Source organism: Spermophilus citellus (assembly GCF_964194105.1).
Source record: "Spermophilus citellus genome assembly, chromosome: 1".
NCBI classification, from domain to species: Eukaryota; Metazoa; Chordata; class Mammalia; order Rodentia; family Sciuridae; genus Spermophilus; species Spermophilus citellus.
The window spans coordinates 185102711-185120167 of NC_138182.1; the positions used below are offsets into that span (position 1 = coordinate 185102711).

Here is a 17457-nt window from a genome sequence, read left to right on the forward strand (position 1 = left end):
GATTCTGCCTATGCAATAACATGGAATGTCTTTCCATCTTCTAAGAATTTTCTTCAATTTCTTTCTTCAGTGTTCTGTAATTTTCAATGTAGACCTCATTTATCTCCTAGGTTAGATTAATTCCCAAGGGTTTTTTTATTTGTTTGTTTTTGAGGTTATTGTGACTGGAATGGTTTTCCTGATTTCTTCCTTGGCTGAATCTCTGTTGGAATATAGCAAAGCTACTGATTTATGGGTGTTGATCTTCTATATTCCTACTTTGATAAACACATTTATAAGCTCTAGGAATTTTCTGGTGGAGATGTTTTGGGTTATCTAGATGTAGGATGTGGTTTAATAATGAGCCAGTATCATGTAAAGATAGGCAAAGTGTCATTTAATTGTGTCCTGCACCTGCCTCAAAGGTACATGCAGCCAGATACTGTAAGAACTGATGCTAGCAGAAAGGACCTTCTATCTGCAACTGTCAGTCTGCCTGGTCCCCATGGTGGTGTGGTGCATAAAGAGGAGTGAGACTGTCCACCAGTGAGAGATCAGACTGGATTCTGGAGATGAGATCTGGGCAGAGGAAAGGAATCCCCAGCAAGAGCTCCATGGCAGAGCCCAACTGATCTGTCTTTTAAACAGAGGCTGCAAAGAGCTGGATACTGCAAAGTGGATCAGCAACAGGAAAGACAGGTTTCAAAATTGTTTCCAGCAGTAACAACAGCAGCAAGAACGGAATACAGTTAATTAGGCCCAAGCCAGCCTTATTCCTCCAGTCCCTTCTTTGAATGGCTGTTTATGGACTGAGGTCTGAACTCATTTTTTTTTTTCCTGAGCCCAGTACTGGGCCAGATTCCAGGAACTCCCAAATCCCAAATCTCCCATGCAATACTGAGTTACTCTATGTCTCTTGGCAAAAAGCTCAACACTTACCTAGCACTTTTTTTCCCCCAACATCAAAGCACTTTGCTGAAATGTATTAATTAAGCCCCATGACATCCCAAACTGAAGACATTATGTCCTTATTTTCCAGAGGAGACAGAAAAGCATTTTGGGCTTAAGTGGGAGGAGTGGAGGTTGCTTCTAATTTGTTCCATTGAGCATATCCCTGTGTCCTTTTGTCTGTTTGGTATGTTGTCCTTAAGAGCTTGCCCAGTATTCAAAAGGTGCCTTACAAAGAGCAGCTCTTCTGGGCTCAGCACTGGCAGCAGTTTCCTGGTAAGGAGAAAGGTTGGACTTGACCATCTTGACATAGTCTGTGCAGAGAGTTAAAGGCCAAGGAGTGGCAATCCACTTGTCAATTTTCTCCACCCATAAGGCTACTTAGGTAGGCATATGTATCTGGGAAGAATGCAAGAAAAAAAAATATCCTGGCTAACTGGGCAGAAGAGAATTATTGGGAGGGCAGGAGGGGGAGGAAAGAACTTAGTAGCAGATCTGAGGAGGGTGCAGAGGGCTCAGCAGAGGAATCTATAGGAGGAAGCCACAGATCAAATGCTGCTGTTGGTGCCCTCACTGTGCTAGGTTTTCCAACTTGCCCGCATCTTCCCTCTCCTGCTCAAGTGTTAAAGTCCCAAGAGGGAGCCTAATACTGGCTCAGCTTGACCCTTAGCTGCATGCAGGGTTGAGGAGGAAAAGGAGTATTGGGTTTGTTTGGACTCTGAAAAGAGAGGAAACATCTTCCTCCTACCAAGATGCCTTTGAAGAAGGCAGTTCAAAGATATATTGGTGCTATTAAGAAGGGGTTTGGGGGGGGTGCTGGGGATATAGCTCAGTTGGTAGAGTGCTTGCCTCATATGCACAAGGCCCTGGGTTAATCCTCAGCACTGAAAAAAGAAAAAAAAAGGAGGGGTTTGGGGGCTGGAGTTGTGGCTCAGTGGCAGAGCACTTGCCTAGCACATGTGAGGCGCTGGGTTCGATCCTCAGTACCACATAAAAATAAGCAAGTAAAATAAAAAGTATGCTGTCCATCTATAACTACACAAAAAAAGTAAAAGAAGAAGAAAAGCTTTGGCCAGGTACCTTGACACACACCTATAATAGGAGGCTGAGGCAGGAGGATTGCGTGTTCAAAGGCAGTCTTGGCAAATTTTTGAGAAGATGTCTGAAAACAAAATTTAAAACAGGGCTGGGGATATGGCTCAGTGGAAGAGCACCACTGGGTTAAATACATAGTGCCCCCCCCCAAAAAAAAAGAGAAGGGGTTTGGATGTTGGATAGATGAAAAGTTTGAAAATTTGACAAATGTTCTGTACAACCTGAGCTCATGGATATCTCCAGGATCTTGGAAGAGACTTCACTGTGGCAGAGATTTAGTTGTGGTCAACAAGAACTGTACAGGTTGGTGTTACCATTTAGCCTAGAGGGCTGGAACAGACTAGCGTAGAAGCCTTTTTGACTCTTGGTAGCTAAAAGGCTCACTTGTTGAATCTTAACTCTAAACTATATTAATCTCCATACTTTGGCTTGCTCAGTTCATAAGAGATGGTGCTAACAAGTGTAAAGTTTCCAGTGCTCAGGGTGCATCTACCTCTCCCAGCCCTGCTATTTTTATAAAAGGCTGCACTATACTCTAAGAAGATTGGATGGCAGTGCAAGCCATCACTACAAACAGAAAACAAAGACAAGGGAGGTTTTCCACCTGGTGGAAAAAAGTCAAACAGAACCAAAGAACAGAAAGGAGAGGCCTGCCCATGTGGCCCAACCCCCTACATTCACCCACATCACTTATTAACAGTAGTAGAAACTCAGCTGACAAAGGACAGCATTTTTCAGTCCTGAGACGTGGGAAGAATGAAACTTCCCACAGTGGAAGGCCTGGCTAAGAATATGGCTTAGCTGCACCCAGATAGACAACTTGAGCATATGGCATTCAAATCCAAGGTCAGTGGGAATGGGAACTTTTTTTATATCAGAAACATCATCAAAGAAAGCATGGATTCTCTGTCACTAATAACCTTAGGAGTATATTCTCTGACAGGCACTTGTTCTTCTTGGGAGTGCTGCTTCCACATAAGAAAAATCATGACTCAACATTAGTAGCAGCTCAAGCTATGCACATGTTCAGGTTTCTCTGAGCAGGGAGGTAGGACTCAGTGGTAATCCATGGTGCTGAGCTTCCATCTACTCACATACATTCACCTCAGAGGGGATGAGAACAGAAGCTCATGGCTTGCCCAAGAGCACAACATATCATCCAGGAGAAGAGCCAAAGAGGAGAGGCAGGGAGCCTTGAGATCCATGGGGATAAAAACCTACATGCATTCTAGTTAGGGTGACCATATGTCCTGGTTTCTCCAGGAGACTTTCAGTTTATATCTGCTTATATCTGATCACCATTATTCTAATGTTCTTTGATGGCACAGCCAGGACTGGGCCTAGAGTTAAATGTAGAAGCGAATGCTCTACCTGTAGGCATGAGCCTTGGACAATTCTAGTTAGATTTCAGGGAAGCAATGGTTCTTAATTTATAATAGGCATTCACCTTGCTCCTGTCACTTCTAAATCATTCCCCATCCTCTTCAAGACTTCCTGGCTTCGATTCGTATCATCAGAATCTACACCCACCCCTGCACCTTGTGTGGTCATTGTTCATCCTCAGGGTCTGTATGTCCTCTCATTCCTTGAAGACTGTAGCTTCTGACTCTTTGTTGGTCTCTTGATAGAACTGATGCTATGATGATGATCTCATCTAATCTTAGGGCCTTAAATACCATCCGAAGCCTGGAGCGCTCTCTTAGATGCTAGACTTGTATATTCATCTTACCAACATCTTTACTCTGATTACTAATGGGCCTTTCTGATTTAGTCTGTTGCAGACTAAGCTGTTGCTTTCCCCATAACTCAATCTCCCCATCTTACCGTTTTCATCATCACCATCAGTAAAAGGCCACTCCCTTTTTCAGTTAGCCATGGCAAAAAACTGAGACTCACCTCGAATACTCTCTTCTTTCACATCTGATGTTTGAACTCTTAGAAAATCCTGTTGCCTCTAACTTCAGGGTACTTGCAGCATCTGTCCACTTTGGACTGTATCCACTTCACAAAGCCCTGGTTCTATTTACAATCATCTCTCCCCAGGATTATTACAATATCCTCCTAACTAGTTTTTCTGTTTTTTACTATTTTCTCTCTAGTCTATTCTCTCACTAGTTCGAGATTCCCAGCAGAAAGAGATATTCTGGTTAAATGTAAGTTAGATTCATGTCACTCCTCTATTAAAACTCTGTAATAGGGTTAAAATGAAATCCCTCATTATGACCTAGGACATTCTAGATGACCTCGTCTCCTACTATTCTCCTCCTTCCTTGTTCCAATCCGATTCCATTGGCCACTCCTACCTTAGGGCCTTTGTACTTGCTGTTCCTTTGGCTTAGAATCCACTTCTCTCACAGAATCACATGGTTCACATCTTTATTTCCTTCACTCCTCCTTCTTATTTCTGAGTAAGATCATCCCTGGTCAACCTATCTAAAATTATAACCCACCTCTACACAAATTCTATCCCACTCTCCTGATTTTTCTTCTTAGCCCTTAATCCACAATATGTATTACTTGTTTATCTTGTTCCTTATCTCTCTCACACTAGATCATAAGCTCCTGTGGGCAGAAATTCTACATATTTCATTCATGGGTATTTCTACAGGGCTTAGAAAGGTGCCTGATACATAATTGGCACTCAATAAATATTTACTGAAGTAATGACTGAGAGCATCAGTTACAGACCCATTAGTTTGCCTCTTTGTAGTTTGAACTTTTTAACAAATTCCAAGAACCTTTCATTGAAAGAAATTAAGATCTTCTACTCCAACTTTCTTCCATGTGAAAAAATATTTTTATGTAATCCTGGATCTGTGAGGACCTAGACTTTGCACTCTTTTTAGAAAGAGTGTTCTCTACCGTGCCAGCTAGCCTGGTGGAAAATCTATGGGTTAGAAAATGCAGACTTTCTTTCAACCAAATCCTTTTCTCCAACTAACCCCCCTAGTCTACTATACTGCCCCCTCAAATCTTTCTGGTTTACAGTCTACTAAGACTCCTCTGTCCTTTATCTTCTACAGGTTAAATGACCCAAGTGTCTTCATCAGTTTCTCCTGTGATGCAGTTTGATGTTTCCTCACCACCTTCAGACAAGGGCCCAACTAAGTGAAGATCTCCCAAAGTGGACATGACTCTAGATAGAACACCTCCCCCACCCAGGGTCCAATCACTTTCCCTGGAGTTGAGTTCCTCTAGTACATCGTAAAGGCAGTATTCTATGGACTCCCTGCCTCGTGGCTTTGCCTGGGCTGATGTGGGGTACAGGAAGGAGGAGTCATGGGTGGCTCTGGGGACTGTGTGCATTTGTAGCCATGTGAGTGACAGGATAAACTGGATCAATGAAATCAATAGATATGCTGTGAAGTGGAAAAAAAAGGTTGGGAAAAACTGGTAGGAAGAGCACTGTGGGTAACTAGCATTTTTGTCTGGGTTGTGGGTGGGCGAGTGGTGGTCTGAATTCATGGAACTCTACCTGATGGTCAACATCCTAGGAATGTTCCCAAGACGCTCTGGGGAAGTTGTCTGCCCACATTTCCCAATAATTCCACTAGATGGAGTGTTGGGGTGTGATGTGGGACTTCTGGGACTTGTGCAGAAGAAAACCTGAAATCTAGCTCTTCAATAGGCTTCTTAACTCTGCATAGCAGTTCCCTCACCTGTAAAATGACAAATACAAAATCCTTGGGTATAGTCAGTGAGTTAAAAGAGGCAAAGTGCCTGTCAACTCCCCCGAGCTGTAAGACAGTTAACTGTTTTTTGCTATGTGTTTCTTTGAAGAGTTAGGAGGGTACGAGGGCAAAGGCCATTTCTTGGCCTATACTCTGAAAGATAATTGAGTCTCCATCACTGCAACCCACAGAAGGCTTCTGGTCTAGGATGAAGCAACCTCCTGATGCCTAAGATTGGAGGGCACGCACCTGAAAATGGGGATGACATAGTTGTTTGGGAAGATGCCGACTCGCCCAGTGACCAAGGAGATGCCCCTCAGCCAGCCGTCCTGGTGCTTCCCCAGGACCCTGATGCCTTCTCCCTTCTGCAGGTCCAGCTCGTCGGGTCCATGGGCTGAGTAGGAGTGTAGGGCTACAAACCTGGGAGACACAGGGGACCGGTGAGGGAAGAAGGGGACATGCTTGGTGGAGAGCCTCAAGCCTGCCAATGGCAGAGGTAGTTGGAACCCCAGAGCGCAGCAGCCCAGTGTTTAGCAATAACAACCTTTTAAAATGGAAATTTCAAAAAAATAAAAAAATAAAAAGGGGAACCCTCATCATGTAGACAGAGAAAAATGGTAAGCCTGGTTGAAACAGTCATGGAGGGGGAGGAGTACGACCTTCTCCATCTTCCTTTTCTTTCTCCATAGAGCACCACAGTTCACTAATATAGGCCAACTTTGGCACTAAAACAATTGGTAAACTGGCCTCAGATGGAGAAAGGTGACCAAGGATTGGTAACAGAGATGAGTCTCAAACCTACAAGTAATGGTCTTCCACGACAGTGGAAGGATGCTTTTTCACGACAGTGTAATGTGTCCCCCAAGAAAATGCTCATAACCAGCAAGGTTCAGGGGAGTGAGAAGTCAACACAGAACTCTCTGATCCACCCCTGTGACTGGGAGCATGGGGATGTCTGACTCCAGGAATGGCCCCAGGAGCTACCTGAATGTAGGCAGAGAAGCAAACATTGGGAAGTAGGAGGCAGAGGTTAATTTTCTCTCTTTTTTGACACACAGTGAAACACGGACTGCTTGGTGAGATGGAGGACAGGGTGTTGCAATGGGCAAAAATGGCTCTGGCTAAAGCAGAGACATTGCATCCTAAAGCCCACATGGGACTTAAGCGGGTAACATTAGGTAAGAGTCAGGGAAGACAACAGGGAATAGTGCCACTGGGGCTGTGAGATTAGCTGCCCCACCAATGCTATTCAAGAAATAACCCACGTCAGGCCACTGGAATATGACCCTCAGGCCAGACATTAGCAAGTCCTAGATTCTAAACACTGAGATGCTTTATCAAAGAGGTCATGGTGTTCTCAGCTACAAGTTTGTCTTCCCAAAATGTTATATATATATATATATTTTGCTGATTACTAAATCAACATTTATTTATGACCTAGTGTTTTGAATCTGAAGAAAAACAATAGAGATTGCTCAATAGCCAACCTCCCAGAGGTGCAATGGTATATAATCTTACAGTCTCTTTCTGCTTTTGCAAAATAATGAGCTAAGACGTTGTGGCTTGCTAATTTGTATTTTTCATCACTATTTCCTTTGAAGGTGGTAAAGGAAGGGGAGTTGTTTCTCTGGTCTGGGCATGGGAGGCTCGATGGCATCCGGCTAGCAGAGATGACTCCTCTGTACTAGGGACCCGGGATGGAGGGATGAAGTTTTTACTCACATGTTAGTGGAGAGGTGTTGCTGGGAGCCAGGCAGACTGATCGTGGCCATGGAATGTCCTGGAGAGGCAGGTGCAGGATGATAAGTGCTGACCTACACAGACAGAAGGACAGAGAAGCAGAACCAGTGAATGCCACAAGTCAGGCCTGCAGCAAATAAGGCTTGACACAGCTGAAGACCTAGAGCCATGCCCAGCACCACCCACCATGTGTCTTCTCTGTGGATTGTGGCTTTAGGTAGAATGGGGTGGAACAGACTAGTTGATGGTCTGCCAGGGTGGCATGCCAGGGCCACATTCCACAAGACTGTGCAGATACTGTAGAGGCTGGAGAGCTGTCCAGTTTACAGCCAAGAGGGCACTGCCGCTACTCCTCCTACTCCCTGCCTCACTCTACCCCACCCCACCCCACCCCACCCTCTCCCACAGAGCTCCCCACCTTCTATGAAAACCTGCTCTCAGAAAGTGATACTATGGCTAAGATGGATTCAGAACTTAGCATGTGCCAGGCAGTTTTTAAGTGCTTTACAAGTATCCTTATTATTCCTTGTTTTTTGGATGAGAAACCGAGACACAGAGAAAAATAAAGGTCACACAATTAGTAGAAAACAAAATTTAAAATCAAGTCACCTAGGTTCTGAGCCCACACACTCATTGACTACTCATGGTGTTAAAACACACACACACACACACACACACACACAAATTCCTTTCTCCAGGGTAAAAAGGAACAACAATGATAAAAGCCTCTAAAAACTGCCTGCTATCCCAGGAGTTGCCTATTAGTGAACACACCACCTTGCTTATCTCTCTCCTGCCACATCTCACACCCTGGTTTATTTCCTGGCTTTTTACTGATTCTCCCACTAGACTTTTAAGTTCCAGAAGGATAGAAACTGTGTCAGTCTTATTCAACCTTCTTTTTCTTGTGCGTTCAATATGTACTTGTAGCTTAAAGAATGAATAAATGAACAAAAAATTCTTTCTACCTTGTACACGAAACACTGACAAAGCCTTAACCATCTCCCTCCATGCCATCCAAGGTAAACACAGCAGATCTGTTTTCAGTTGTCTGTCCATAAATGATGGTTACTAAATATATGTGCCTTTCTAGAACTGTTTTGGGGTACAACTATTATTTGTGAAGTTGTGTTTGTGTAGGTATGCATGTGTTACTAAGTGCATGTATTTCTGATTCTGTTTGCTCAGAACCCACAGCAATTGTAGGTACATGTGTCTATTGTATATATGGGTATGTTCAACCATGTGGGTTGAAATACATGACTCCTGCATGAGACTGCATATATATATATATATATATATATATATATATATATATATACACACACACACACACACACACAGGTATATATGTGAGGGCAAATATCTATAATATTCTGTATGTTATGCATATAAAGTCTAGAGGATTGTGTAGGTAAGCACAACTATGTAGTTTTGTGGTGTATTTGTGTCAATGATTGTGTAAATGTATGTGTAACATTTTGAGAATCTAGCTATAGGATCAGGAAAATCATTCTTGTAAAATAATAGCAAATGTTGACAAGGAGGTAGAAAAGTTGAAACCCTCATACATTGCTGGTGGGGATGCAAAAGGGTGCAATCCCTTTAGAAAACTGTCTGGCAGTTCCTCAAATGATAAGACCCAGTAAGACCACTCCTAGTATATAAATACCCAAGAGAAGTACCTAGTAGATGCCCAAGAGAAATAACAATACATGACCACATAAAAACTTGTACACAAATGTTTACAGAAGAGTTATTTATAATAATCAAAAGATGGGATCAACCCAAATGTCCACCAACTGATGAATGGATAAACAAAGTATGGTATATCCATCCAATGGAATACTATCCAACCATACAAAGAGTTAAGTACTGACGTGTATAAGATCATGGGCGAACCTTGAAATCATTGTACTAAATGAAAGCCAGACACAAAAGACCACATATTTTATGATTCCATTTATATGAAAATGTTGGGAATAGGCAAATCTCTAGAGATAGAAAGCCAATTCATGGTTTCTAGAGTTAAGGAGATAAAGGGGACATGGGAGTGATAGCTAAAGAGTTTGGTGATAGCTTGAATATAGAGTTTCTTTTTGAACTAATAAATGTTCTAAAATTGTAGAAATAATGATTGCACATGTCTGTAAATATATTAAAAACCACTGAATTTTAAACCATAAGTGGGAAAATTGTGTGGTAAGTGAATTACATCTCAATAAAAATTTTTAAAATAAACCATTCCCTAATTTTCCATCCGAGTCACTCTAACACTGAATAAGACGTTCTGAGCTTTGCAATCAAATATTGTCAAATAGATATAAAGGAGCTGGCTTTGGGCTAGGCTGCTCCTTCGGTATAATAGGGCAAGGAGGTCCTGCTGGGCTTGAGAGCTATGTCAAGGGAGAGCCTTGTTATGCAAACAACCACCCTCTCTCTTTTTTTTTTTAACTGTTTTTTTTCCTATTACACACTTCATGTAATTTATATTACATTTCTATATTTGAAATAAATTTGTGTAGTTTTAAGTTCTAATTTAGACATTTTACACCTTACGCTTAACATTTTGGCACAGAGTTGCATGTTTTAAAAAAAGTATTTATTTTTATTGGTTCAATTAAAAAAAAACTATAAGCAAATAACTACGCCTATGTTTGTGGAGGCTACTGGACCACTAAAGTAGCAGGAAGAACCTCACTTAATACTCTTCACTTTCCAATGTTATGTTTGAATGAAAACACTTCTATCTTAAGCACTATTGATCTTCTAGGGAAGAGGAGGGTACTAAATGCAAAGCCGTCTCTCCATTATACCTGGCTCTGTATTTTTACCTCTTTATTTTATTTTATTTTTTTTTCTGAAGATATTTTTACCTCTTTAGAACTTCATCTTCCCTTATTTGGAAAACTGACTGTAACCAGGCTGGAAATCTGTGGGCTTGTGATGGAATTATTTCTAATATGGAATGGTAAAGGAGTCCAGATTCTCAGATTTTGAGGTGTCCTAGAGGTAAAATGAGAGGAGAACCTATAAAGAAGGAGGAAGACACCACAGGAGGAGGGAGATGGAGATAGAGAAGCTCCTAAGAGTGGGCAGAGTCCAGTTAGGACAGACTCAATGGGATAACAAATAGACCCAAAGGATCAAAGGGAGGAAGCGGGATAGAAAGAGGGAGATAAAAACAGATTGGGCAAATTCTTAAATACATTCATAAGAAAAAAAAAACCCAATAAAAACCGGGCAAAGAATGCAAAAGAATGGCCAATGAACACATGAAAAGATGCTTAACATTCATTATTATCAGGGAAATGCAAATTAAACTCACCCTAAGATACTACTACATACCTCCAAGAATGGCTAGAATTAAAACAACCAACCACACCAAGTGTTGATCAGAATGTGGAGCAATTAGAATTCTTGTACACACCTGGTGGGAATGGAGAACAGTCCACTAAATTGGAAAACATGCTGGCCATTTCATATAAAGTTAACACTGACCATACTACCCAACAATCTCAGAAGCATGTACCCCACCCCCAAAATTGAAAACATAATGTCCACACAAGTACTTGTATATTGATTTGTTCTTAGCAACTTTATTCATTTCGGCCCCAAACTGGAAACAACCCCAATGCCAATCAACTGGTGAATAAAAAACAAACAAAACCCCATACTGTGGTATAAGCACACTGAGACACTCCTCACTCAGCAACATATGCAACGTGGATGAAACTCAACATCATCCTAAGTAAGACACAGGACACAAAATCCGACAAACTACATGATACCATTTATCTGAAATTGTAAGAAAGGAAAAATCCAGAACCATGTTGACAGAAAACAGATTAAAGTTTGCCAGGAGCTAGGGTAAGAAGAGCAGATTGGTTAAAAAATCAGCACCAGGGCTGGGTAGTGGCTAAGCAATAGAGCATTTGCCTTGCACATGTGAGGCCCTGGGTTCGATCCTCAGCACCACATAAATAAATAAATAAATAAATAAAATGAAGGTATTGTGTCCAACTAAAACTAAAATATATATATGAAATTACATATATAATATATAAAAATATATAAATAAATATTAAAAAATATATCTCCTCAGGAATTCTCTGGTGCCATTTTTAAAAATAATTTCATATGAAATTATTTTAAAAAATGGCACCAGAGAACTCCTGAGGAGATGCAAAGGTTCTATTTTTTTGGTCCTAGAGACTGAACTCAGGGCACTTAACCACTGATCCAAATCCTAGTCCTTTTTTAGTTTTTATTTTGAGACAGGGTCTCACTAAGTTGCTTAGGGCCTCACTAAGTTGCTGAGGCTGGCTTTTAACTTGAGATCCTCCTGCCTCAGTCCTCTTGAGCCACTGGGATTATAGGCATGTGCCACCATGCCTGGTGCAAATGCTCTATATCATGATTGCAGTTGTGGGCTGTAATGCAATGTCCAAAGCCATTGAATTGTTTATTTAAAATGAAGGTATTGTGTCCAAATAAAATGGTTGAATTTATTATACCTGATCATATCTTAATAGAGCTGTTACAACAGCTGATAAATACTGTGCATTACCGTGTTGTCAGGAAACATCTGAGGGGCTGTAGCTCAACTCAGCTCAAGCTCTAGAATTGGTCAGAGAAGGGGCTGTGAACATCTCAGCTTAAGTGGGCAGAGGGCACCTGAATAGGAGAGAAACTGGGAGTAGGCACCTATGGCTCAGAACACAGTCAATAAGGAAAAGGTGAAATGAGTTAGTGAATGACTGAGGGGATAGAGAAAGAGAGCAAAATAAACAGAGAAGGAGAAACTGGGTGGGAAGGAGGACAGATGAAACAGGACAGAAAGGAAGGCCCCACTGGGTAGATGAAGACTCTCTGCAGATGGCTCACTTCTGAGGATGCAAGTCTGTTCCTGTCGTTGGGATGGAAGACAGGAAGCTCAGCCTCCCTGAGGGATCAGACCTATGAGTGTTTCCTTCCCCTGGAGTCAATTGTGACCCCAGGTGTCCAGGCCACACAGGTTTGTAAGGATGCATACAAGATCCTGAAGCAACATTGATGCTTCCTGGCAAAAGGGTTGCACCCTGAGAAAGATCAGGGAGCAGGTTTGGGTACGAGGGTTGGATGGGGTGGGGTGGGCATTTCTGCTAAAATCTGAACACATTTTTTCCCTCCCTTATGAAGGAAATGACTCATTTAAAATAAATCTTTATCAGAGAAGAACCGCAGCTGCTTGGCCTCTGGGCATTTGCAGGTCTTCTTCGTGGTTAGGTGAGGAGGAAAGGGGCCCCAAGCCTGGCATGGAGTTCCAGAAGTGCTCCATCATCATCCCTCACCATGAGCCACACAGGTACAACAAGGGCAGCTGCCTCTCAGGAGTCTGCAGATATGGTTTAGAGAGTGCCAGCCAAGTAGCTCTACCATTTACCAGGTGGGCAAGTGGTGGAGCTCTGCAGATCCTCTGTTTCTTAAAAATCTTAAAACAGGGGCAAATTATGGCATTTCTCTCATAGACTTGTTATGAAGATCTAATAAAATAATCCATGTACACTATTTAGCAAAGGGCCTTGCACATTGTAAGTGCTCAATAAATATTATTTACTTTGATCTGCAAAGAAATTAGTTATTGCACAGTTATTCTGTGGGGTGGATGGGCACCTCCTTTTATGGGTTAGCCTTGCTAGGTCTTGGACACACAGCAGGAACTGAGAATATGGGGGATGGGAACAAACATCAGGAAACCCCCCTCATCTTTCCTAAATATGTCTGCTGTTCCCCAATTCTACTCATGCCATGGCGTTCTGCTATTTCCACCAGGGGTCTTGCCTTTCAGTAACTTGGTGGGCATGGGGCCACCGTCTTCCTCAAAGAGTGTGAACTACTCCAGAGTGGGTTACGGCTCTGAACTTGGGTTTCCAGGAGCTATTAATGACCTATAATCTACAGAATGTTCTCAGGGTTGGGAGAAGGGCAATATTTTAGAGGTAGAAAATAAGGTCTTATTTGGTAGTTTCTGTACCCACCAACAGCAATTGGTGGGTACAGAAAGCTCATTCTCTTTTGATTTATTTATTTAATTTTTAAATTGATTAAAATAAATAAATAAATGGCAGCAGAATGCATTACAATTCTTATTACACATATATACCAGAATTTTTCATATCTCTGTATATATAGTATTTTGACACCCAATTCGTGTCTTCAGACATGTACTTTGGATAATGATATCTATCACATTCTACCATCCTTGCTAAAAGCTCATTCTCTTAAGAGCCACATTCAGTAACTGCAAGGTGTGCACCCTGTAGGTCCTGGGTATTCACTATGCCCTGATGTTTCTGCAATAATCTAGACACGCAGGAGTCACTCGTGGAACTCTCAGTGTCTATACCAGAAAGAGTTAAGCTTGTAATTATGAAAGCTTGGTGCATGTTCAGGTAGGGAAGTTCAGGATGCCCTGGAAACTACCTTGATCTTCGAGGGATGTTTCACTGTCCTCCACTGCTTATTTATATACGGGCTCCATTATAATTATCCCTATTTTTATAGAATGGAGAACCAGGATAAAAGGATTTCCTGGAGGTAGCCAGCAAATGGGTGGTCAAGTTGACAACAGAAGCAAGAACACAAGGCTCAGAGCCTTTCTGCAGAGCTCCAAGGTTAACACTCATTTCTGGATTTCACTATGGCTAAAGGGGTCATGTACATGAGCTGCTTATCTGCCATATTCAACATTGTGTTGTTTATGCTTGTGGATATGCTGCCTACTGTCACCGTCCCGTGTCTCTTGTAATTCAGAATAGATCTGAGAGCAGGTGGAATATGAGATGGGTTCAGTTTGTTTCTCTTTTCCTTCTAGCAGAGCTGAGGTGCCCAGGGCATGAGAGTTCCTGCTGCCAAGCTATTCTCAGTCCTTCTCCATCTAGGCCTTCTCAGAGCCAGCCCAGCTGCAAACCCTCCCTGTTCTTGATGAGCAAGGAGCAGCAGCCACTCAGTGCTAGTGATTTGTCCTGAGAATTAAGACAGTGCCTGCAAAAGAGAACCCATTTATGAGTGGTCAGCAGGTTCTTTTGGGTCCAGCTCTGAAAAACAAAACAACCCCCCACCCCCTGAACACCCTCAAGTACATGGATAGTTTAGCAGGGGTAATACGGCTCTGCACTTGAGTTCCCAGGAGCTATTAATGGCCGGTAATCTACAGAATGTTGACTCAGGGTTGGGAGAAGGGCAATATTTTTTTGATTTGCAAAGAAATTAGTTATTGCACAGTTACTACTAATTTACAATTTACAGAAACTACTAAATTTACAATTCCCAAGTAGTCACTGAATCTTAGAGTATTCTCCATGATCTGACTCCTGCTTTCCTTTCTAGCTTCAATGACCTCTCCTCCCCTTCCCTTCTTCACGTTAGCCCTGGGGTCTTTTCTTCTCTTCCTTTCTTTTTGGTATCAGGGATTGAATCCAGAGGTGCTTAACCACGGAGCCACATTTACATCCCTGTAAATTTTTTATTTAGACACCGTGTCTTTTGTTGCTAAGGCTGGCCTCGAACTTGTGATCCTTTGTTGCTAAGGCTGGCCTCAAACTTGTGATCTTCCTGCCTCAGCCTCCTCAGACAGTGGAATTACAGATATGTGCCACTGCACCCCGCCCTGGGTTTTTTTCTTAGATGTTTAAGATGGTCATGCTGTTTCTGTCACCCTTGATCTTTGCTACATCCTACCTCTCATCTGTTACTTTCCTTATTATTAAGCATTTATATTATACATTCATTATGTATATAGATACATGTATGTAATTTTACTTAATAATAATAATACTGACACCTGTATACATAAGAAACAGAATAGAGACAGAAATAGAGTACAGTACTTGGAGGCTCTTGGCATATTCCTTAGCAATCAGATTTCTTTCTCTCCCCTTGAAAGTAGAAGCAGCACTGAAATTTGTTAATCATTGCTACTTTTCTTTGTAGTTCACCACCGTGGCACACATCCTTAAGCATGCTGTTTAGTTTTGCCTGTTTTTGCATGTTTTGTGAATGAACTCAAGATGTGTTCATGGTGTCCTGCATCTTTTGTTTAACACCAAGTTTTTCTGTGGCTCATTTTTTTGTGGCTCATTTCCACTCTTGTCCCATATTTCATTGTTTGAATATACCCCCATTTAGCCATTCTGTCATTGATGTGCCATCTGGGTGATTTTCAGTTTGGGCTTGTTATGAATGATGTTGCTGCGAGCATTCTTGACCTGTCCCCTGTGCCCACGTACATGAGTTTCTCCAGGATATACACCTAGGAGTGGAATTGATGGGCCATAGGGTATAAGCCTGTTCAGTTTTATTAGGCAATAACAAATTGTTTCCCAGTGTGGCTGTAACAATTTACACTTCTACCAGCACCAGATGACAATTCCTGTTATTCCACAGTCTTGCCAGCATGTGGTAATGCCCAGATTTTTAATATCTGCCTATCAGGTGGGTGTGAAATGCTATATCTTTGTGGTTTTAGATTCATTACTCCGAGTTTTTTTTTCAAATGTTTATGGGCCTGTGCATGTCCTTTGTCTCCCTCTCTCCCTTGGGTTATTTATTATTTTCTTCTAGCATTTGGTATAGTAATTCTTTGTAGCTTGTATTTTTTATTCTGCAGTGTCTTTTGATGCACTGAAATTCTTGTTTTTAATATTGTCAAATTTAAAATATATTATATTTTAAATATAATATATATGATTCACACATTGGGAAAATCTTGAATAAGATTTTTTTTTATCCTAAGGTCATAAAGATATACTTCTGTATTGTCTTTGAAAAGTCTCATAGTTTTGTCTTTCACATTTAAGTCTTTAATTCACCAGGAATTGATTTTTGACAAGGGAGGAATCCAATTTCATCTTTTTCCACATGGATACCCAATTAGCCCAGCACCATAGTTCACCCTTCCTTTCTGATCTGCAAAGCCTGCTCTGTCATAAATCAAATCTTCATGCTGTGTCTGTCTCTAGGCTCCCCAATATGTTCTGTTGGTTTAATAGACATTCTATGCTGAATCCCTGCTATCTTAATTACTATAGTTTTAAAGTAAAATGTGATATCTGACCAGGTAAATCTCACCCTTCACTCCACCCAAACTCGTTCTTCAATAGAAGTATTTTGGCTCTTGGTGTTTTGTTCCTCGCTTTGACTTTGAGTCCCCCTTTGAGTACCACAAAAATAAGCAAGCCTTGGGGTTTGAATTTATGAATGAATTTTTGGGGAAAATCAAAATCTTTAAGATTGAGTCTTAATATCTAAGAGCATGGCATTATTCTCCATTTATTTCATATCTTCTTTAATGTATTTCAATAAAGTTTTCAGTCTTGACTATCTTATGTTGGATTCTTTTCTAAGGAATAAAATACTTTTAGTTGCCATTATAAATAGCCACTCTTCTGTTTTTCTTTGGGTATGAAGAAATGCAATTCACTTTTCTATACTGATTGGTATCCGGGAACCTTGATAAATTCATACTTTCTTTTTTTTTTTAATTGGTTGCTCAAAACATTACAAAGCTCTTGACATGTCATATTTCATACATTAGATTCAAGTGGGTTATGAACTCCCATTTTTACCCCAAATACAGATTGCAGAATCACATCGGTTACACATCCACATTTTTACATAATGCCCTGTTAGTAACTGTTGTATTCTGCTACCTTTCCTATCCTCTACTATCCCCCTCCCCTCCCCTCCCATCTTCTCTCTCTACCCCATCTACTGTAATTCATTTCTCTCCTTGTTTTTTTCCCATTCCCCTCACAACCTCTTATATGTAATTTTGTATAACAATGAGGGTCTCCCTCCATTTCCATGCAATTTCCCTTTTCTCTCCCTTTCCCTCCCACCTCATGTTTCTGTTTAATGTTAATCTTTTCCTCCTGCTCTTCCTCCCTGCTCTGTTCTTAGTTGCTCTCATTATATCAAAGAAGACATTTGGCATTTGTTTTTTAGGGATTGGCTAGCTTCACTTAGCATAATCTGCTCTAGT

General features: G+C 41.3%; 1 protein-coding gene across 4 annotated transcripts in view; it reads right to left on the reverse strand.

Moving 5' to 3' along the window:
• SH3RF2 (SH3 domain containing ring finger 2) overlaps window positions 1-17457 on the reverse strand; it is a 132585-nt gene that overhangs the window by 28159 nt on the left and 86969 nt on the right. For all 4 annotated transcript variants that reach the window (XR_014018911.1, XR_014018912.1, XM_081267331.1 and 1 more), the window contains exons 6-7: window positions 7416-7507; window positions 5943-6113 (exon numbers count right to left, since the gene is read on the reverse strand). Coding sequence is in view for 2 of the 4 variants with exons in the window: in XM_081267331.1 (XP_081123457.1) it covers window positions 5943-6113; window positions 7416-7507 (263 nt within the window). In the remaining 2 variants the exon portion in view is untranslated. The remainder of the gene's footprint in view (window positions 1-5942; window positions 6114-7415; window positions 7508-17457) is intronic.